General features: G+C 33.5%; 1 protein-coding gene across 2 annotated transcripts in view; it reads left to right on the forward strand.

Annotated features, from left to right (window-relative positions):
• LOC124352937 overlaps window positions 1-24,660 on the forward strand; it is a 43,479-nt gene that overhangs the window by 17,140 nt on the left and 1,679 nt on the right. The window contains exons 4-9 of one of the 2 annotated variants that reach the window (XM_046802671.1): window positions 791-976; window positions 6,867-6,998; window positions 8,851-9,001; window positions 13,070-13,188; window positions 14,497-14,613; window positions 21,239-21,310. In XM_046802671.1, the coding sequence (XP_046658627.1) occupies window positions 791-976; window positions 6,867-6,998; window positions 8,851-9,001; window positions 13,070-13,188; window positions 14,497-14,613; window positions 21,239-21,310 (777 nt within the window). The remainder of the gene's footprint in view (window positions 1-790; window positions 977-6,866; window positions 6,999-8,850; window positions 9,002-13,069; window positions 13,189-14,496; window positions 14,614-21,238; window positions 21,311-24,660) is intronic. The other variant, XM_046802670.1, reaches the window with a different exon arrangement.

Here is a 24,660-nt window from a genome sequence, read left to right on the forward strand (position 1 = left end):
GAGGAAGTAGCTAATCACTGGATATGTTTTAAATTAGATTTTTATGTCCAAGGTTAGTCTGTACCAAGGTTTGTAGCACTATCTTAAATCATTATCTCCTAGGTTAATAGCTAGGTCATAGCTTTGTTCACCTAATAAAGGTAGATAGATGAGATAGGTATCGTTTTACTCAGTATGAAACGCTCTTTTTTATGTGTAAAACTTTAAAAATAAAAACACAAATAAATGTATTATAATTATATAAAATTATTAAAGTAATTAAATTTATAATAATACTAATAAATTATTATTATTATAAATAATTATTATAATTTATATGTACATAATTTTTTTAATAAAAACATGTATAAATAGTTTATACTTTTTTTGTAATTCTAAAAATTTGAAAGTTGGAGACTAATTGCTCAATAGTTGAATAATAATTAATTTTTAAAAGGAGTGTTTTATTAAACTGTTTATGGTCCTTAAAATGAGATGTTTTAAGGTGCTTCCTGTTATTAACGTATTTATATAAGTTTGAAATCTCTTTGCATTGCATATGGCGGTTCATAATATACTGTAGATATAAAGGGTTGGTCTTAGAATGGAACCCTGAGGAATACAAAATAATGACCTTTACCATTTTTATTCCAATTTATTTGATTTTTCAGTAACGAGTAATTGTTGTTTTGAACCTGTCACAAAACACCTTTTTACCTGCACAATATTGCCAGTTTCCCAGGGTGTACCTGTCAGAACTAAGTTTTTTAACTAGCAAATCTCTTTCATATTATTTTTTGTTTTCTTTCAGACATTAAACAATATAGTGATAGTTGGTACAAAGGAAGGACATTTAATAGGATTTTCACAACATACTTTAAAACAACGATTTTGTAAAGAAATTCATTCAGATTCTATTATCTGCCTACAAAGGATCTCTGATTATTTGATGACTGGGTCAGCTGATTCTACCATCTCCATACTGACAATGGCAAAGGTATGTTTAGTCACTTCACTATTAGTTGATATTTTTAACAATTTTTCAAGTGGATCATTAACAGTTCAGATTACGTGAATTCAATATAAAAATTAGTATAGTTTAAATTAATATTGTTGAATTTTATATTCTGGCAATTTAAATTAATTGTATGAACCTAACGTCTCCATCAATATTGTATTACCTTGAAACTAGATAAAAAATGTGTAGGTTAAGCTGACTCATCTATGTTTTTAATGAGTATGTGATTAGATTTAGAATTATAGTACAAACGTTTAAAATTTATAATACAGTCGAGTCTTGGTAATTTTAAGTAGACAGAACCAAGCCTACCTCGAATGATCAGAAACTCAAATTACATGGAGAATCGTGAGAAAAGGGAGTTGTTAATTAAAACCATTTTTAAGTAATGAACGATTAAATTTTACTGAAGTAAAATGAAAGTATGAAAGAGAAAAGACAATCTAATTTTATGTACAGTATACAAGTTTTACTTTTTAAAAAACTGCTAATAGTTTTTTTTTTCTTCTGCACATTGAAACGCTTGTGAGCAGCGATATCTCGTCAACGTCGAAGTAATATAGAGTCGGCTGCACTAGTGCAATATAGTCTTTACTTTGAGACATTGCCAGTACAGTCACTTGCACAATTTCTTCATCACGTAAATCACGAGTTAGTCATGTAACGAATTATGCGCCCTACTGAACGGCTTGTCCAATCCTCACAAATCTTATGGAGTGTTTGCAAGTTGAAGGGACTGTATACAAGTGTTGTTTATTGCTCTATATCCTTTTTCTTTTACCACATATTATCTCGAATTACACGGGAACTCAAACTGTCGAGACTCAAATTACAGAGACTGCTGTATTGGATCATTTACATTTTTGTATTGGTCCATTGAGTTTTGAATGATCAAAGTTCCACTTTATATTAATATCAGCAAATCAATATCATATGACATGTTTGAAAAGTAGATAATATTGATCCTAAACTATCTATACTCTTGATAGTTTTAATAAGTAGTTAGTTCTATTTATGTTCTATTTCCAAATAAATAATATTATGTTAACTCTGAATGTGTTTGCTTGCACCATGCTGGCTGTGTTAGAATTGCTAAATGTCTTTCAATTCACCTGGATGGACCACCTTATGAAGCTACCTACATACAGTCCTACTTATTCTTTAGTATGCTACCGAAAGGTGGTATGGCAGATGCTGCTCAGGTCCACCCTTGGTCCAAATCTGTGGAGTGTTGCGTAAGATGGGTTCCTCCATACAAAAATACAGTACAGGTGCAATTATATCGATTATGAACATCTGAAATTCCAGTTTTCTGAAATACAATATTTACAATTTTTTTATAATCAAGTTGTTTTTGGTATAAATCTAGTTTAAAACAAAAAGTTACTCAGTTAAAGTTAGTTATTAATTGTTTCACATGTACTATACTGCCCTGCTAAGCACAGAGGGGGTAAGTGCCAAATCAACAAAGTCTGGAAAATTGGTTTTTAGGTTTGACCCTCTGCCATTTGAGTGTCTTTACGATTGAGGTATCGCAAGTTGTGTCAATTGTTTTTATTATTTTTTCCTTTCTTGTAAAACTGTTTTAAACCCTTAAATTTATGTTTTTTTTTTTAATTGGCGCAGTTACGGCTGTTTTTAAATTTTTTTCTCACTGATTTACTAAGCTTATTGGTGGTAACTGTAATATGTTAAGCTACTTTTGGGGTAAGTAACACAGGTACGGCCAAATAGCCAAGGATACTCCTGTTACAACCAATGCGCATAGTAATATAATATATCTTAATGCTCAGTTAATAATTACAAGTAACTCAATTAAATTCAGATGCCATTTCAATAAGATATTTTTTATAGAACACTTTATTTAAAAGATTGTCTATTCTTGTTTTCTAGGCCTACTATTATGACAAGAGCAACAGTAAGATTCCAATGCATTCACAAATTTGATTTGTTAATGTTGTGATACATTTGTTGTGGATTTGTTTAAATAATTCATAAAACCAGCGTTTCTTCACAATCTTCTTTTAAGTAATCTTTTTTGTGTGGATGAATATTTAAAGTGCTCACATTTGTTCGCACTCTTCATGGCCCAGTTTCACAAACGATATATGCAGTTTAGAAAGTTCAGACCGGTTAAAGGCTCATATGAACACTTCATATTTGGATGTTTTTCCTTGAAGTCTTGATGCGTCCCATTAATTGTCAGATCACTGGGTAGATACTTCCTGTTGGGAGCATGTTTCGCGTCTGTAGTGAGCTATGGTAGGCTCGAAGGATTCTATATGAGTTCTTATAACTGAATGATCAGCTCTGTTGTGAGCAATTCGTCCTTTTCTTTTATCTGTTTTCGGAGTAATACTCTTACTTATACTACTACGGCAGACTGTTTGCAAGATCTTGTCGTTATTTTTGGTGTAACCCAGGGTTGTCAGAAAAAAAATTGTTTTACAAACCCGGATTGAATGGCCTTCAATGTTTTTAAGAAAATAATGGTTTGTACCACTACGTCGGGACTCCCCAATTGTTGTTTTGCGGTTAACTTCTGTTTTTTCTATACATCCCATAACGAAGCACTTTTGTTCATGAGGTTCAATGTCCCAAAATTGGTCATTTATTTCAATTCGCCTTTCTTTAGGTATATTTTCAATACACTTTAGCTTACATTTTTCTGAACAAGCATCTTTGATAGAATGATTACTCTTAACTAAACCTTTCTTCAATTTTTTTCTCTCAGCGGGTGCGAACAAGAATTTTTTTCTTTTCCTTAGACTATCAGTTTTAGTTCGATCACTTAAAGTTTGCATTGGGGAGATAAGCATATCAAACACTGTTATGAGCTTGGCCTGCTTCAAAAATTACCACTTTTTCATTAGATACAATAAGCCTTTCTCTGGTTTCAGGTTGATTACTGTTACTGTTCTGTGTTAGGCCTACTTTGGCTTCGTCTACGTCCATATGGTCTAGTTCTTTACTGGTTGTCAGACTAGGATTAGTCTCGCAATCTAAGCCTATTATGTTGTTATTGACCAGAACATTATCACATTGAACATCACTGTTTAAATCGGCCTCAAGAGAATTTAAACCATGTCTTCGTAGACAAACTGTAGTAAGGTTCCATCATCTTCTAGGTTATATATACAGAGAGTTCATTGTTTTGAACTAATAATAATCGGTACATTTTCATAGCTAGGTAGGTAAACATAAATGTGAACCATTTACAAGTGGTTCAGTTGCAGTAGTCTTCAAAGTTTCATTTAAAGTAGGCCTACCATTACTAATACAGCCTGATAGCACTGCAGTTTTTGTAGGTTTAGCTTTAGGGCTATGGGGCAAAGTTACTGTTTCATTAGACTTATTACTATTACAGGCATTTTGTACCAATTTCACGACAGCCTAAGACAACTAAAAAAGCAACTGAATTAACAACCAGCTGTGCGCAGTTGCATTCTGCTCCTGGTTTGTTTGTTTGGTTGTAACTACAAAAAGTAATGGAAAAAACTAAGCAAAACAGTGGTAAGTGGTGATTGCTAAGCGAGTTTAGCCGTAAGTGAAAATGACTAAGCCTAAAAGCCGTATCTGCATCACATACCCCACAAATAACTTAGTAAATGTCAGTTACACACACCATTTTGCTTAGTATTTCCTCTGAAAAAGTGTACTTACGACATTTTAAAATAGGCAGTTTTAAATATGTTTTCATTTAATTACGGCTAAAATACCTTAGTATTACATTCCAAAATATTGTGTAGATTTACAAAACATTATTAACTCAATTTCGCAAAAAATGTCAGTTACCCCTCTGTGCTTAGCAGGGCAGTATAGTATTAAAATAATTTTGTTACATCATGTCTTTCATGAGCCTAAAAAATGCCTTTTTATTGTTTACAGCTACAAGCCAGGCTGTGTTGTTGGAGGTAGTGAGGTTTCCATGGGAGTGACAGACTATTATTATATTTTAACTTTGAATTTAGCTGTTAAAATCCTGTAATGTCAGACAGTATTTTGCTAGTTGTGATAAGAATTGTAGAAAAGTAAACAAAATAAATTTCAAAGTAAAGCATTATAAAAAATACAAACCTTTTTTGTTTGTTTATTTTTCAAACTATAAAAAAGTACCCTAACAGGTTTTTTAATTCAAAACTAAAAAATTCCACTTTTCACAAATTATCTTAATTTAAAAAAAAGAAAAATTGTAAATGTTTGTATTTCTTCATTTTCTATTCTATTCATATTATAAAGCATACTTCTTAGTTTTTAATTAAATCAATAAACAAATTTCTTCTAAAAAAAAATTGATAAGCAGCTATGCTAGTTTTGGGGAGATCGAAATGAGATTATATTAAAAGGTTTAAAGTAATAATTTTTGTGAAGATCATATTTGTAGCTGGACACATTGTTATATAGTTATTACCTTGTCTGGAAATAAAATAAATATATTGAAAGTTCCCATTTTCAAAGATACAGTTGGTCTTTATATTACTAAGGAGCCTATGCACATACAAATGTTTGTCTAAGTGGCTTTAACGGCCAATATGAACATGTCATTTGCACAGGTAGGTGGATTACGGATACATTGTCATTTATGTAACTTAATTAAACCATGAACTCTATTGTATTTGTTCCACGATCTTGCAGCTGGGAACATATCCTCATGTGTAATATCTTCAAAGCGTGTTCTTTTAGCGTAAAAATATTAATTAGAACTTTTCAAAGAGACTGGAATTTAGACAGTATATAATTTTTCCATCATTCCAAAAAATGGATTTGAGGAGTTTTTCTCTATGGAGTTTGTAGTATCTTATAAACTCATTCCAGGCCTCCCTCGATTCAACTTGTGTTGGTCTGTCAACTGTTTTGGTATCCACGAACATTTTCCAATATCCCAGGGTTTCTGTGATGGTGTCATGTAGCAGAGATCTGGAGATTTGCGGAAATATTGCAGAAAGTTCATCCACAGTCAGTCTTTGACCGTTACGGAGTGCATTTTCAATTGTTCCAGAATTTCTGTCACAATTGAAGGTCTTCCACTCTTCTGTCATCATGCACAACCATTTTTAAACTCGCTACACCACTTGAACACACTCGTACGTTTCAAAGCTTTATCACCATATGCAGTTTTTACCTCATTATAAACCTCAACCAGAGTTTTACCTTCCATATGAGGTAACAGATGAAACCGCGTATTTCGCATTTGGAGGGAGATTGGATTGATGTTTTTCACTAAATGTATTGCGACATAGACATTTCATAACGTATTGACCTCAAACCAATCTCGTTGCGGAGGGGAGGAATCAGGCTACACAGCAGTGTAGCCAACATGTTGAACAAAAAATCCTCCCAGCTGTGAGAGCCTCAGTACACTTACTTTCTGGATATGCTTAGTATTTCAAAAGTTTAGCTTTGTAAGCAATATTTCGATGTGGTGTGGTCTGGAAAACTTAGGTGATAGTGATGACACTGGCTACGTAAGTCTAAAAACATAGATTAAACTATTTTTATTTTAAGTCTGTAAGTTAAAATGGAAATTTATGCTTTAGTGTTAGGTGTAGTTTTTTTTATAGATGATGCAATTATATACATATTATATGTTTTTTGAATAAAATTGTTTTGGTTGAAGGATTGAAATTGGCAAAAAAATAGCATACATAAATCACTCATTTTGAAAAGCTGTTTGTCTTTATGAGGTTATTTCACACAGTGAAAGAATAAATTATCTGTTATGATATTGGGAAAGTTTGTGGCAATTGTGTGATAGCATTAATTTGTAACTTTTAGTAATAGGCATTGCAAATTAGAATTTTGTTCAACTGTACTCTTTCTTTATATATAAGTGGTGTCAATGTCTAACAATATTCAAACATTTTTCCAGAAGCAATCCAAAAAAATAAGTGTGTTGCAAATACCAGAAACTGCTCCAGTGATGTGCTTGGAGTGTCGGTTTGGTTATGTTTATGGCGGAACCAAAACTGGATTCATGGTTGTCTACAAATGTATCATGAAGGTATGTATAATGCTAAAAAATATTTTTTCAGTGATATGATTAAATTGTAAAATTCAGTTATAAAAATATAAGGAGACTAGGGTATTCTCATACGCTTGACGTGAACTGGTTGGCTACATATGACGTCACTCAGTACATTTGATCTGTTTCTTTGAGTCATTTATTTTAACTTTCTACCGTTTTACTTAATTAGGTAATACCTTATTCTCAAGTTATCATTATCTATTACTGTTATTAAATAAACTGTTATTATTATAAACAAATTAATGATAGTTTTGAGAAAACTATTTTTAATTCATTAGTTTTATTGTTTCTAATAAAATAATCTGTAATAGCCAATATGTGTTTTAACAATCATTCTATACATACCTACTTTTAACAACTCAGACAAAATGAGGATTTTTTAATGTAGTTCTTATAACTAATATGTCATTGGGCCTATTCCAAAAGTAACTGCTATTTAGTTATTAACACACAAGTACAAGTGCTTATTCATTTCCACAATAGAATGCCACAATTTGCTCACATTTTGTTAGGTTGTTTCTCGTCCTCATAATATTAGTACTTTTAATATAATAATATTTAGTGTATTGTTTGGAATCCTATCTTAATATATTTGTTGATATTCTTCACTATTATGCATTCAACATTATTTTTTATTATCCCAACATCATGTAAAGATTTCATTTAACTACACCACTTCACTCACCGTTAGCAAATCACCGGATCCTTGTGAATTTTTGATATTAACATGGGAATATTTTACATTTTTTAAACAAACTACACGTTTTGATATTAAAATATGCAGTACAGATTTATGAACCACGCCATATAGAATAGTATTGAATTTGATACGCAATACCACGCACATGAACTAACCACTGATGGCCTGATACTCCTCTCTTCATCGTGGATGTTTGTTTGTCCAATTTTAAAACAAAAAAACCCTCCCCCCATACACTACCTTCATTCATAACTGGCACAAAGTTTCTTATGAATAGCCGCCACTAAACATTGTTTTGTTGTAAAAAACCTAATTACAGCACGCACTTCATATTTAGTGCAAAACTCAACTGCGGCGCACATTTTCAAACCTATGGAAAATGAATGAGTGCGCATGCCAGTCTGTAAGAGAGAGTGCTACCCTAATGCTACCAGCGCTGTGAGCAAACAGTGGTAACTTTTAGAACAGCCCTGGTATTTTCTACAAATATATTATTTGTAAATATCACTAAATTTAAAATCACAAAAAAATACTTCTGTACGTTTTACGTTTTTTTTTTTTTTATCGGGCACTACACAAAAGTCTGATGAAAAAACACTATTTTATTTTGTTGTAAAACATTATAATGCAATTAAATAGCATTTAATTAAAATTTTTATTTTACAAAATAGAGACATTTAAATCATTTTATTGTTTGATAAAGGAACAATCTATTATAGTTTGCTTTTCTTTTATTGTACTCCATAACCAATACAAATCTTTGTTTACACTTAAAGGAGAAAACCTATAATCGTGAAAAATAAAACATGGCAGTTGATTGTTTATTTTCTTAAATAAAGACAAGCCTTTGTGCTTAATGCTAGTGCACATCAAATACTTTTCGTCTCTCTTTAGTTTTTCATTCATGAAATCTTCCATGTAAAAATTCTGTACTGAAATTTTCATTTACATGAGTCACAATTTTTTCAGTAAAACAAACATGCTATTGTACCTCAACTGTATCAGCTAGAGACGGAGAAATAATGAAAAATACTAGACTGAAAAATTTGGATTTCAACCATAAGTAGATTGTTTTACTATTGTTATGTTTGCCATTAGTTTGTAGACTGATAAATGTCTTTCTTTTAGGAGACCCAGACCATTGAAGTAAAAAAAATTAATGTAAAAAAACTTACCAACAGCAGCATTATGGCATTGAGAGCAGTCAAGGTGGAATCGGATATTCATGTGATAGTTGCCAGTCGTGGTGAACAGATCACTGTCCGTAGTGCCTTCACTGGTATGTAAATGTGATAGAGATCACTGTTCCCAACATCTCTTTGTCTTTCTATGGTATTGGTAAATACAATAAAACAAAGCTTTATCGTTATTGCATTAGAAAACTCAAAAGATTAATTAACTATATATTGTTATGTTATTTTATTGTTTTATTGCACTTACTCAACTGTTGTCAACCAACAACATGGTTAACCCATTGGCGACGGATGACGTATATTGCCGTCATCATGTTATACAGCGCGTAAAGACGGATGACGGACAGTGTCCCGTCCATGAATTTTGGATTTGTTCAATCGATATAATTCTCGGTTATTTGTATGGTTATTCCGTTCACCAACAAGCGATCGATAGTTGAATCGTATTATTCGGTATCTAACATCCGAATACAAGAAAACTGAATGCAAAAACCGAACATAAACTGAATACCGTAACTGTTTGCAATAGAACAGCGATCAGTCGAGCAACATGGCGTCTCGCGATGAAGTGTTTCTCCGTTCGTCGGAGTTATCTGCGTATGTGGATAATGTACTGAATGAAAGTGATAGTGATAGTGGTGATTTAGATGGCGAAACTGTGAATATCAATGACGATAATGATGAAATCAGTGACAATGACGGGCGAAGTGATAGTAGTGATGACGATGACGACAATGACAATAGGCCTAACCTCCAAACTTTTACCTGGACAAATGACACAAACACAGTAAGGCAAATCAAAACTTTACTGGAAATTCAGGTATAAATCCAATTGTTTCCAGGCAATTGAATGCTGATTGTACAGAGCTAGATGTATTGAATCAATTTCTAACCAATGAGTTCTGGGATAAAGTTGTAAGTGAAACTAACAAGTATGCTAGGGAGAAAATTCTTGGTGGAGGTGATGTTAGGCCTAATAATAATTGGACTGATGTAACCAAGGATGAAATGAAGGCTTACTTTAGCCTTGTTGTTTTGATGTCACAAAACCCAAAACAAAAAGTAACTGACTATTGGTCTCGCAGACAAATAATTCATTGTCCTATCTATAGTGAGGTTATGTCACGCGACAGATTCAAATCTATTTCTAGATACTTACACTTTTCATCCTCACTTCTGCAAACTGACAAACTAAGGAAAAATCCGACCAGTTGTTGAATTACTTTTGTCATCATTCAAAAGGGTATTCAAACCTGGAAAGTTTTGTTGTATTGACGAAAGTTTGATGTCCTTCCGAGGAAGGTTAGCCTACATCCAATTCAAACCCTTCAAAAAAGGGCTAGGTTTGGAATTAAGATTTATAAGGTATGTGATTCTGTAACAGGGTACTGCCTACAATTTCAAGATATACACTGGGAAGGAAATTACCAATGACACTACAATGCTAGTTAGTGAACAAGTTGTTTTGACAATGACAGAAGACTTAGTTGGTGAAGGTCGACTTATGTTTATGGACAATTGGTATTCATCGCCAAACCTTTTTTTGGAGCTCCTAAACAGAGATACTTATTGCATTGGTACATTGAGAGCCAATAGAAAAAAATGTTCCCAAGGAAATAAAAAAAGAAAAACTGAAGAAAGGAGAAATAACATTTCGCTCAAGTAATAACATGTTGTGTCTGAAATGGAAAGATAGGAAGGATGTGACAATGCTTTCAACATACCACGAGAGACCCAGATTTCCAAGAAGTAACTTCTCAGCGAGAAAGTAGAAAACAAAAATCCAGTAGTAAGCCTCAAACCAAATGTTGTTGTAGATTACAACAAGTATATGTGTGGGGTAGACAAGCAGGACCAAAAACTTTCCTCCTTTCCAGTAATGCGTAGGAGTGCCAAAGGGTACAAAAAAATATTTTTTTACCTTTTTTGATATTGCATTATGTAATGCTAGTATTGTACACAACTTGGTCACTAAAAAGAAAATTCATCTTTCAGAATTTAGGCTAAACATTGTTGACCAGTTACTATCAACAGTTCAGCTTCCTGATAGGCCTACAGGAGGGAGGCCTTCACTAGACCAACCAATGAGGCTACAATGTAAACAATGGGGACATTTCATTGAAAAAAATTCCTCCAACAAACAAAGCTAGACCATCCAAAAGATGTAAAGTGTGTTATGATCACGGAAGGCGATCAGAAACAATTTACCAATGTAAAAAATGTAAAGTTCCTTTACATTTGGAGAACTGTTTTGAAATTTTTCATACAGTAAATAAATACTAAAAAAAGTAAAAAATGTATTTGTAATTATTTGTAAAATATATACCACACATGAATTCCACAACAAAAACTTTTTTACAGGTAAGTTATACCACCATAACTGAAAAAAAACTATTAAACGTTTTTTAAACAAAAAAAAACTCAGTCCCTGGGTTGTCACAAATAGCGTTAAAATCTCAGTCTCCAATGGGTTAACCAACTCTGGCAATGTTTTACTCTTTCTCTGCCCTGGATTAAACTGAGGAACTATATGAACTTTGATTTTAAAATATTAATAATAATAAATAATCAATTTTAGCCCTTGAATAATGCAAAAGTCTTCTCATTGCATTTCAAATATTTTCCCTAACATACTTATTGTTTTTTAAGAAATAAATACTCAACATGTTTTTTACATTTGTTAAAGCAAATACAAAGCTTGCAACTAAGTAATAAGCCCTTCCCTCTCCTCTTACACTTATATTCTGTTTGATAAGATCATCACACAGGTCAGTAACCCCTAAAGATGGGCAGAATAAGGCTTACAAGGAGATTGGCCTCTCCTTAAAAAAAAAGCTGAGCTTATTATCTGGATCATGTTTTTTTACAAGGTTTTTTTTTCAAGTTAGAATTGTTTTGATTTGTACTAAAAATGTGTAAACTTTTGGTAAGTCCACACTTTTATCTATTGGCATTTGTAAACTGCCATCATAGAAGTTTACCACCTAAATTGACAGCTGTTACAACACAGTCGTTTTGACATCATAGTCGTCATTGCTAGATGCTTGTATGTCTGTGACTTGTAGGTATACAGTGCGCATGCATACATATAGACTGCGGCACTGCAACAGTGTAAGTTCAAAACTGTACTTACTTAAATTACTTCTTAATTTTTTTATTTTGATTTGATTTGACTTAAAACACACCTTATATTTCTCATTAGTTGTATGACCTATAGTTTTATTATACTGTAAATTATATTGCTGTCTCCTTTGTTGCAATTTTACTTGGATAGTGTGAGATTTTGTTGTTGACTCTTTGCCTTTGGTGGTATTTGACCTTGAGGGCACCCATGAGTCCTGACCTGGCGGGATTGTTTTTACAAATATTGCACTCTTCGCATTATTCAAGTTGAGTGCATCTAGATCAAATTGATTGGTTTGAAGTGGAGTTTTTCTTGTAAAAATCTAAATTACCAATGTTCTGAGTCAATCAACATACTTTTGACCAATTAAATATTTCATCACTTTGACTAAATTTGACATTGTTGTTTTACTATGAAAAATCGCTATGTCCTGTTGTAAAAAATCAGAATGAAATCCTAAGCAAATATTAAATTTTAGTTGTCTTTACTATATAAATTGGGTAATAATGAGTCAACACTTTTAATCAGCAGATTTTACTAATTAATTATAGAAGTAATGTACACACCAAACTAAAAAGTTGCAACAAAATATATGTTTATGTAAGATAAATTATCTTTCATTTATTTGAAAATATAACTCTTTATCCAGCAAACTGTGAAAATTTGACATAAACTTATTAATTGGCTCTTGAGTAGATAAATAAAGAACAGAGTATTACAGTGTGACAGACACTGTCCCAACCGACCCCAAAGGATTAATTGTAACTTCTGTTTAACGTGCAAATGGTTAGATCTGGGAATTTACACACAGTTTTCATTAATTAATAACTCATCTTTTAATTAATGTTTTTATTAATTGCATTGTGATAATCATTTAGTTCAATTCAATTTGATTTAACAATTTAATCCAGTAGTTGTTTCATTTTATTAACTATATAACTTTGTTGTCATTATTTAAATAAAGTATGTCAAATAATAATTAATTGGTGAACCCACTTCATCCTTGATTGTTGTAGTTCTCTTATTATAGGTGCAGTAATTAGGACTTTTGATTGGTGCGATACAGTGTACTGTCTTAAGTTACATAAAAAATCAACTTCAGTCTACTGTGGTACCAATACTAAGGGTGTGAAGGTAGTTGATTATGTGGTAAGTTGGCTTTTTATTACTTTGTTATTAATTCAAAACATTAATGCTCAGAAATCGACTGAAAATTATATTTACAGATTTTCTAACTTTAAATTGTGTACTGTTTATAAACAAAATTCAATTATGATTTTGATTATGTAATTGTTTTACTTGTTTTTCAGTTTTTAATTCAATTAGAATATTTTTCATATACAGAACAAATATCCTATATAAGTATAATGTATATGTACTCATAGCTACAGATGAGCTTATTCAAAATATTTATGATTCTGATTTAAAACTTTTTTATATATTCTTTGTTACGGTATATAAATTGAACAATTCCAATCTTTTGTTACTTGTAATGATTTGTTTTAAAAAATAACTGGGACCTATACAAAAGTTTGGATTTATGGTCTTGTGCTGCAATCAATCATTTTGTATCAGAACCCAATAAAACCCTAATTTCTAAATATGATATTTGTTTTGTTAATTGAGCTTTGCGTTGTTTCTTTTCTGAAATGAAATTGTTTGACCTATGCTATTTTGCCTGTAAAACAACATTACATTCAAATTCTTTATCACCAAAATAAAAAAACTATTGTTCACAGGCAATCATCAGAGTAAATTATTATGGCTTGCATTATTTATGGTAAAATAAACTGAACTAACAAACATTTTATTATTATCTGATCTCTGCAATCATTTAAAAATTCCATTATTCAGTTTAGAGGATTTCAGTATTCGTCTAAACTTAGCCATGTCAATTTAGAGATGGTGTCAGAGCTTGACACTATTAAAAATTATATTAAAAAAGGTTTTGTGGCATAAAATAGTGAAATGGTCAATGTTTTGTAATGGTTATGAAATAGTGTTATGATATTGGAAAATGAGAAACGTAATGAGTTAGGTCATGCCCTTTATTTAACCACCACCTATCATTTGTTTCATCTTTATTTAATTGTGATAGTCAGTGCCATGTTAGTTACTTTTTTGTGTTCTAGTCATTGATTTCGTGTTGCACTGTCCCTCGTGTGACACAATCAACTCTGAATTAACTAAATTTAATATAATTCAATGGAGATAACTCACACTCTCTCATAATTGTGTGCAATAATAATGAAAATTGATACCACTGAAGAGAATGAATTATAATGAGCTCAAATTTAGATTTAGTGAAAGTGTTATCATTTTGCCATGCTAAAACCATCGTGTACAAGTCTCTGTTGTCTTGTAAGGATAGAAACTATACATAAAATTAATGTTTTTGATTCATGTCTTTATAATGCTATTATTGTGTTATGAATGATAATTTTGTGGTGTTTTTAGAGTGGTGAAAACGTTCATGACTGTCAAGTGGGTAGAGCCGTAGTTAAAATTGCATTCTCTCGAAATGTCATGTTTGCAGCTTGCTACGATGGAAAAGTGTATTTTTATGATCTCGAGGTATGTGACAATTTTACTATTACAAATTTAATAATGGATTTTTGATTATAGAACAGAGTTATACAGGGTCTACAAAAAGTCCAGGAACAGCATTTTATTGTTTTAATTATTGCAGATAAAGCAACAAAATTACACATAAGTACTATACCTAAACATTTACTTTTTTAAGCAATTATACATTTTTTCCACCATACTGGGGACGGTCCACAAGGAGTCATAAGAAAATCTTATGTAAGTATAGGTTGATATGCACATCAAATTAAAGGTCTTTATTAGTAGAGTACAAGGGGGTACCAAAAAAAAAAACCGGAATTATTTTATAAAAATTATATATTATCAAATTTTTTACAATACGACCTTATCTCCTTCAAAATAATCTCCATTACAACTAATACACTTGTCCCAACGGTATTTCCATTGATCAAAACATTTTTTGTAGTCATCTTTAGAAATGGCTGCAAGCTCGAGCTTCGTTTTTTTCTTAACCTCTTCAACGCTGTCAAATCGTTGACCTTTCAAGCCTCTTTTCATGTGTGGAAATAAAAAAAAGTCGCATGGAGCGAGGTCAGGCGAATAAGGTGCGTGGGGCAGCGGAACCATGCCTTTTTTGGCTAAAAACTGCCTAACTGAGATGGCTGTGTGTGCCGGTGCGTTGTCGTGGTGGAAGAACCAGTCTCCAGTCTGCCACAAATCGGGTCTTTTCTGGCGAACACTGTTGCGCAATCTTCTTAAAATCTCCAAATAAAATGTTTGGTTGACAGTCTGACCTGGAGGAACAAACTCAGAATGAACAATGCCTTTAGCATCAAAAAAGCAAATCAACATGGTTTTGATGTTTGATTTGACTTGCCGACATATTTTTGGACGAGGTGAAGATGGCAACTTCTATTGGCTTGACTGTTGCTTCGTTTCTGGGTCATAACCATAGCACCATGACTCATCACCAGTAATTACCTTTTCCAGAAAATCGGGATCATTTTCGAGATGTTCTTTCAGAAAGCGACAAGTTTCAACTCGATGTGCCTTTTGATGGTCAGTCAGAAGTCGAGGAACAAATTTGGCAGCAACCCTTTTCAGTCCTAAATCTCCTGTTAAAATCCGCTGAACCGAGCTCCAAGTTAACCCACTACTCTCTGATAGTTCCTCCGTTGTCTGTCGACGGTCGGTGAGCACAAGTTCACGAATTTTCTCAACATTTTCGTCCGTTCGAGAGGTTGAGGACGTCCAGAACGAGGTTTGTCTTCAATCGACATGTCGCCATTTTTAAATCGAGTGAACCACTCGTAGACCTGAGTTTTCCTAATAGCATCATCTTTGTAAGCTGTATTCAACATTAAAATAGTTTCTGCAGCATTTTTACCAAGTAAAAAACAAAATTTCACAGCTGCACGTTGTTCACTTAAACTTGCCATGACAAAAAACGAAACAAGAACAAAACAGGGTTAGCGAAAACGGTCACTACGAACGAACAGAATGCACTAGGACAACGGAACTGGGGTCACTGAGCTTGCAATGGGTTGCGCGACACACGCCTAGCGGCAGGAATGTGTACTACACGCTGCCGGCTGCCAGCAATACAATTCCGTTTTTTTTTTTGGTACCCCAGCAGTTCAAAGATGGCTTGAACTTACAAATAATACTGGTATACAGGTCCCGGACGGTTAAATATAAAAAAAATTTAATATAGAGCCACAAAACTTGGTACAAATTAACTGGACATCAAAATGTAATAGCACATATTCAGTGACCCACTTCTTCATCAGGGGGCCGGCCCACAAGGAGTCAGAAAAAAATCTTAAATGTAAGCATAGGTTGATGTGCATATAAAATTAAAGATCTTTATTAGTAGAGTAAAATGCTGCAAACCTGCAGAAATCTTCTTGCTCCTTGTAGACCATCTCCAGTATGATATAAAAAAATTTATATTTGCTTAAAAAAGGAGATCTTTAGGTATACTATTTATATGTAAAGTTTCGTTGCTTTATCTGCAATCTTTCAAACAATAAAATGCTATTCCTGGACTTTTTATAGACACTGTATATTATATTCATTAACCCTAGAGCTCCAAACAACACTCAGCTGAGAACTAACTAACCATTACGTTTACTCTACAGTAAAAAGTTTTTAACTGCTTGTTGACCAACTTTAATATGAATATAAAATGCCCATAACAAAAGTAAAATGTTCTGAGTAGTGAAACAATTTATATTAAATCCTAAATTTTTTGAAATCACAATGTAATATATCCCACAGTAGCGACTCAGGTTTGCACTAATATTGATTTATTAACCAGTTATAGAAATGGCTTTTAAAGTGGGATCGAACTATTTCATTACCATACCAATTTTGTTTGTGTAAAAAAGCTCTTCCTGTTTTTCTGCACATGTTTAGATAATTATGCACATTAAAATTATGCGACTTTGGAGCTTTTTTAAGAAAATTTATTTCTTCAACAGCTCTGGGGTTAGGCTTTAAATATTATAACTAAATTATTTATTAAGGGAAAATTGGTTTGTATCATTATATAAACACAAAAAAAGTAAAGAGCTAAAAGAAATATACTAAGAGTCTTTGCCAAAAGCTACTGAGGATAATTTGTTAAAACATACGAGGTCCAATCAAAAAGTATCCGACCTCGTCGTGTATCGCGGCTTCTGCTGCCAATAATGAGATAAGATTTGTTGCGACAATAGTTCCTACTATGATAAGGAAAGGTACAAAGTCTTATCTTGATCCCCCGACTGGTTCGCCGGAGACGGGTCAGTATGTACTGATAAGTCAAGTGCGCGTATCGGTTTTCTGTAACTGTGAAGATGACGGAAAAAGTGGAACAACGTTATTGCATTAAATTTTGCGTGAAACTCGGAGAAAAACAAAGTGAGACCATTCGGAAAATTCAGCTAGCATTCGAAAATGAGGCAATGAGTGTTACGCAGATTAAAGAGTGGTTTAACCGTTTCAAAAGTGGTCGAACCTCGGCAGAAAGTGACGCGCGTTCGGGCCGACCAAAAACAAGTTGAATTCCGGAAATCATCGAGAAAGCAAAAGTTTTGATCTGTGAAAATCGTCGAATGACTGTGGAGGAAGTAAGTACTGAGTTAGATGTCAGTTTCGGATCAGCTGAAGCAATTTTAACGGATGACTTGGGATTGCGCCGGGTAGCCGCAAAATTTGTGCCAAAATTGCTGACAGACGAGCAGAAGCAACGGCGATTGGATGTTGCCGAGGACATGCTGCAATGTTGTGAGGATGATGCGGACTTTTTGACATCGATAATAACTGGAGACGAAAGTTGGGTCTATAGATATGACCCTGAGACCAAATTTCAGTCATCACAATGGCAGTCTCCCCAGGATCCTCGGCCAAAAAAAGCAAGGCAAGTTCGAAGCAATGTCAAAGTGATGCTTACTGTTTTTTTCGACCACCGTGGAGTTGTGCACCATGAATATGCCCCTGAGGGTCAAACTGTGAATGCACAGTACTATTTAAGTGTCCAACGTCGTCTCCGAGATGCGATTCGCCGCAAAAGACCTGCCTTGTGGGCGTCTCAAAATTGGCGGCTACACCACGACAATGCGCCAGCTCATTCTTCCCAGCTCATTCAAACTTTTTTGGTGAAACACGGCACTCTGCAAGTTCCTCAGCCTCCGTACTCTCCAGATATGGCTCCATGCGATTTTTGGCTCTTCCCCCACCTCAAAAAAACCGTTGAAAGGCACCAGATTTGAAAGTCGAGAAGCAATTATGAAAAAAACTACGGCTGATCTCATGGCGATGCCGAAAAAAGTGATTTCCAAGACTGCTTCCAGAAGTGGAAACGTCGCTGGAATCGTTGTGTTGCTTCTCAGGGTGCTTATTTTGAAGAAAATTAACGCCAGCTTTTTTCAGGTAACTTCAGTTTTACGTTGCACCAAAAGGTAGGATACTTTTTGATTGGACCTCGTATTTCAATTTTTGGTAGTTAAAGAAAAAGAACAATTTATTGTTTTAGCAATAAATAATAATTTATAATTAATAACTTAGTTTATAATTTATTGTTTAAGTTATTTACATGATTTATCATGTAAATAACTTTAAAAGTTCTTCTGTTATTGTGTGGCAATATATGACAATATGTAACAGCAATGTATATAGGCTTTGCAATTTTGCACAAAACAAACTATTTCAATATGTTTTTCCAGTGTATCTTAACATGTACCCCAAGGTGTACCTAAAAAGTGAATTTACCTTAAAAATTAGGCAATCGTACACCTGACAGGGTACACGATAGTCTAAGGTGTTTATTTAAGCGCAGGATCACATTTAACAAACCACCAAGACAGGTAATAAGGAAATGCATAGCAATGTATGTCCCATTGGGCGCATAACGCACTTTACAAAAGTTCGGTATGTATCCGAAGGGGTACATGCCGCCGTGAACATATTAAATATCAGACTCCGCACCATTCCAATGGGCGACTAAAGTGGCTGATTGGAAAGCATCAGCCTAGTGTCCCAACGAGCGACCATGCTTTGTAACTATAACAGTGGAGTTAATGCTCTGGCAAGGGAAGAAACAACTAGATAGCAATCCCAGATATGTTTGGAATTGCACACACAAGAGTACAATGCCTTCAGTGCTGCCTGGCTATCTGTGAAAATGCTAATCGTCTTACTCATATACCGCAGATGAAGATTCTCACGAGCAGACTCCATAATGGCTGCAACTTCTGCCAGAAAGACTGTGGGATAATAACCCATTATCCTGCTTCCACCAGCTTCCTACAGGGTCTCACTCCATAAGAGGTTTCTTTCCCTCTTACCAATCCTCCCTAGGTGATATAACAATCTTGTCAAAGGAAAATTTTGTGGCATCTAATCAGAGATCATGTGCAGAGCATTCCCTTGAATCAGGATGCTAATTCTGGTGCCCACTGCTGCAGCCCGAGGGACCAAAGTCCTGCCTGCTGAAGACAGTAGGCACCAGAATGACAACAGCGAGGGCAAGGGCGATGTTAGGGCAACAGTCTAGAGCTGTGCCCAGTGCACTTGAAGAAGCCACAGTGATAGCAAGGCAAGCCATCCTTTAGATGCCAACCAGACCACTAACGCCATCTTGGCCTCCCGTTTTTGGCCACCAGACAACAGCCCCAAAAGTTAATGCAGGTCTGATCCCAGAGACCATACTGTGACTCCACATTGGTTTATTACAAATCTCTAATCTGTTTGATACTTTAGGTTTAATTATTTAGTTTTTCAGAATTGGCAACCAAAGAAGTGTAATTCAACTGATGGTTGACTAATCGGTTAGTTTGTCAATTTAATGTATGAAGCCTCAAATAATTTCCTTTTGAGAAAATGAGGTTCCCAATGTAATATGTTAGCTTTATCCCAATTCATATAATTGTCTTTGGACCAACAATGACTTGCATTTTTTTATTTTTCTGTTACCCCTTTTCTTGTGTGTTCTTTATGCTCTTTTATCCTTGCATTTAATGGTCTTGCTTATGTATGTCTCTATTGCACCTACATTTTATACTGTTAACACAATTCTTGGAATCCTGAGTACCATTTTTTGGTTTTGCGTCTACGAGACTTTGTCTAAGAGTATTGAGTGTTTTAAACCCGGTTTTAATGTTGAATTTTCTACCTACTCATAGCAACATAGCCTTTTTTTCCTCTACTGTCAAATTGGGCTTTGTGAAAGGAATTTTTCTGAGCGAAAGACTGACGTCACAATGATACGAAACCGAACACTCTGTTCTTCAGATAACTGTACAACAGCTGACTCGATCCCAGTTACAAAATCCAATGCCTTTACCATTTTTTGTGCTACAGAAAAGTTTAAAAACATGGGTCACTTCAAACGTGGGATTCTAGGTCCCCAACCATACAAAAGCATGTGTTTAGTATGATTCCGGACCTGGCTCCACTACTGCACGGAATTGAGGGTCACGGCCGCTCAGAGTGCACAATCAGGGTACTAGTTTAGATCCTGGGGTTCTGTTAACAGCAGGGCCAACCTCATGCAGGACGCTTAACTAGCGTTTATCCGAGTCCAGTTATTGGTTGGATTAAATTATTTAATCAGATCTCTTCACAATCTCTGCTTTTAAATATTGAGGTTCTAAATATTTTAGCATTATTATTTTTATTAATGTAAATATTGGTGCTGAAAGGCGGTCTTCAGTATTAGAGAACTTCAGGGTGTTTTTCATTAAGTATTATTTGCCTCTCTACTGAAAACCAATGTGATTAATGAGTGCTCCAGAGTAACATACATTTGTTGAAAAATCTGAAGACCTTGTAGCATTTTTACTATGAAATTTCCATCCCAACTTAAACCCTGCTTTATGGATGAAGATAAAAAACACCACAAACCATTTGTTGTGTTCATTCTGTTAATAAATGGCACTTCATGTCAATTACTACATTAACACTTTATGAATACCAAATTATGAAGTTTATTTTAGATTTCAATGTGTGTAGTTATTTATGTATGTAGATGATACTTTTTAATTCAATTGAACCAATTCAATGACCATGTGATCATTTTCAGCAAATACTACAAACTATGTATGTATATGTTTGGTTTTATGAAACTTTTAATATTTCTGATTTGATTTTGTGTCCAATGCTTTTGCAGAATCAAAAGCTGATCAACTCACTGGTTGTTTCCAAAGGAATTATAGTGAACATGATAATCTTTAAAGGAAAGGTACGTATTGTTCTACAAAATGTATTTACGTATTTTATCAATTGTGCGAAGTGTATACATATTCACATGTACATGTGAGTAAGTTCTAATGAATACTATCAGCATAGATAGATGTCTAAATTTTTAAGGAAAAGTTTACATTTATTATAATCTTAGTAATTAATTGTGGATACAGAATTCTGATTTTTATAAAACTTTTTGGTACTGCTTGATGGTGTATAAAAAAAATAGATTAATGAAGTTGTTATCTACTTGTGGCTATTAGGAACTCTGCACTTTATAGGTATTAGGAACTCTGCACTTTATGGCTATAGCCCCTTGACACTATCAGACATAAACAGATTTATACCAAGTTTTTTCCATGCTATCTGGATGGGAATAATTTTATTCTGTAGCAACGTTTCAGTGTATAATTAAGAACAATGAACAATTTCCCCTTTTATATAAATAAACATTTAAAATTTCATGCCTTAAAATTAAATTAATTAAAATAAGACAACTTCCTGTTTGCTCACAATTTTGATCATCAAATTTGGGTTTACCGAATTAGGTATATAAATTCTTTCATTGTGAAAACCAATTATTATCTGAAAAAAACATGTCTTGAATTTCTTCAATTCATTCTTCAATCCAATACATGAAATGCAATAAAAATAAAATCTTGAATAATCTTACATAGCCAGGACCAACATTGTAGTTCACGGATCCTCTTTCACACCATAAAGTAAGCTTTTGCATCTAAGGTTATCTCCAATAAGCTGCATTATTAAGGGCCAGGATAACTCAGTTCTCTGCAACTTACATAGATTCTCAACTTCGTACAACTTGTTCAGTTGCAGGAATCGTCTACAAAGAATAGTTGTGTTTTGAAACTGCTTCACAAAAAGTTTAAGTGGAACTGAAAGTATTGTGTAATACTCAATGGTTTTAAAAGCCTGTGGGTACATTAGTTGCCAATATAATAATAACAAAGTAAGCGTAAATAAACCAAGTACTAAAAAGTAGGTAAATCAAATATCTACTTATATTTTAATTTTAACCTATCTTTATAAAATATTTTTGTTTTGCTCTAGGCTGAGGTGGTTTAAATAATAAATAATAATCATTGCTGTTAATAATATTTATTTTTAAATTACTTCATGTGATATATAAAGCTACTTACTGTAACATAAGAATATTTGTGGGAAAAAAATTAAAATTATTATGAGTTGTAATTATTTGGGATGTTTTAAGTAACACACCTGCAGAATAAATAATCCTTACTAATAAAACTACAGGTCCATGTAGAGTAACAGTGAATGTTACCATTGTGATGTCAGGGCATTTCTCTGTTCAGTGGCTATCCAGGCGTGCTAGTGAGAGGTTATTGTGCTCCTTGTTGAAGTAACCACTTCTTTTGGTGGGCTATAGACATATGTTTTGCACATGCTTTAATAGTAGGATGACAGCTTTACCGAAACGTAAACAAACCGTTTTATAAACGGTCAAACGGTTATTTGATGTGAACTAACAAAAGTTTATGTCAATGAAATATCTGTTAGGAAATATTAAAAGGGAAATATTAAGCACAATATTATATGATAAGGAAAATAACGAAACGCTTCTCTAATGTAATAGTGTTTTACAATGATTTCTTTTCTAACTGTTCAATAAGTTTACTCATTATTATTGTCTTAAATGTTGTCTGAAATATTGTATCATCTGGACTATCCCTGCTTCTGCAGACTTTCCTTGGTTATGGAATTTTTGAGGTTAGGTTGCTTAAAATTTAAAAGCTGTCAGAATTTACAAAATCAATTCATACTCTGTTATTAGTAATCATATTGACTTTAACACACTAAAAATCTTCAAACGCCCAAACAATTGTTGGAAAGAGACTAAAATATATAGTCAAATACTGGTTTGAATAAATCTGTGATCTACTAATTTATTTATTAATGAATCCCATGTAAAATTGATAAACTTACTGCATGGTTTAATAGAAATGTTTAAAACTCTATTGGATTCTAAATTGGATTTCAGGACAGATCAAATTAATTCCTATTCCAGTTTACTACTAGTTTAGTCCTGGCGAGATTTAAAAAAAGGATTAAAAATAAACGATAACATAAGTACAAGATAAGCTAGTAGTACTTGTCGAGTATGTAATCATGTAATGTAATGTAACTTCAACTCATATTTAAATATAGCCCTTACTCATCTCTCGCACAGCTCAGGTGTTGTCCTCATAGCTAGTGATATTCTGTGATGATGTGACCATGTATGGTGGTAATGTACATGTCACATCACCTCATATTTAAATGTAGCCCTTACTGATCTCTAGCTTATCTCAGGTGTTGTCCTCATAGCTAGTGGCACTCAGCGATTATGTACCATGTATGGTGGTAATGTACATGCATATCACATCACCTCATATTTAAATGTAGCCCTTACTGATCTCTAGCTTATCTCAGGTGTTGTCCTCACAGCTAGTGGCACTCAGCGATTATGTACCACGTATGGTGGTAATGTACATGTCACATCACCTCATATTTAAATGGCATTATTTGACATTCAGCCTTTTAAATCTCAGATTTAAATATAATTCTCAAATACTTTCAATCCTTATTAGCTCTTAGCTTAACAGATCGACTGCGGTGGATGCACATTACTACTATCCTAATGTCAATGCATGACTCAATATTGGTGTCGCAGTATTGTTATAAAGTCATTTTTAATTGGTTTTTTGTTATTTTCTTATAGACGTACCAAGTAAGTAAAATGTATTTTACGTTATAAAATAACGTAAAATAGTTATAACTTTCGTTATAAGTCTTAATCTAGTTTGAAAGTTTTTTTATTTGCAAAATAAAAATATAATTTAGTCTCAAGTAGATCACTAATATAAAAAGAATATAAAATCATTTCCACACTTTGAGATTTGGGTTCCACCAAAATGTGCTAATATTTTAATAGATAGGAAACACTATAGCGGCTACAGTGACACAGACAATCAAATAAAAAACAAATTAAATTAAGTTTGCATATGTTACAAATAGAAAGTTATTAATTTGGTAGAGATTGCAGCACTTCCCAATCACGCCTGGATAAGGGTTTAATTTTACAAATGCTTCATAGTAGCCTACACAGTGGTCTGACAAGCTAAACAGAAAAAGGCGAGTGCCATTAAGAGTAACCCGGCACAACCTGCGGTACAGTACATGATCGTATACATCTGACTTAAAACAAAGAACACGTATGGCCACTCTTAAAGGCTCCATGACCTGAGAAGCCAATTGAAATATAAGCTGAAATGAGTGTGAAAAGTTAAATGTTTTTATCAACTACTTTTTTCTGTGCATAAATGAAAT

This window comes from Homalodisca vitripennis, chromosome 1 (assembly GCF_021130785.1).
Source record: "Homalodisca vitripennis isolate AUS2020 chromosome 1, UT_GWSS_2.1, whole genome shotgun sequence".
Taxonomy (NCBI): domain Eukaryota; kingdom Metazoa; phylum Arthropoda; class Insecta; order Hemiptera; family Cicadellidae; genus Homalodisca; species Homalodisca vitripennis.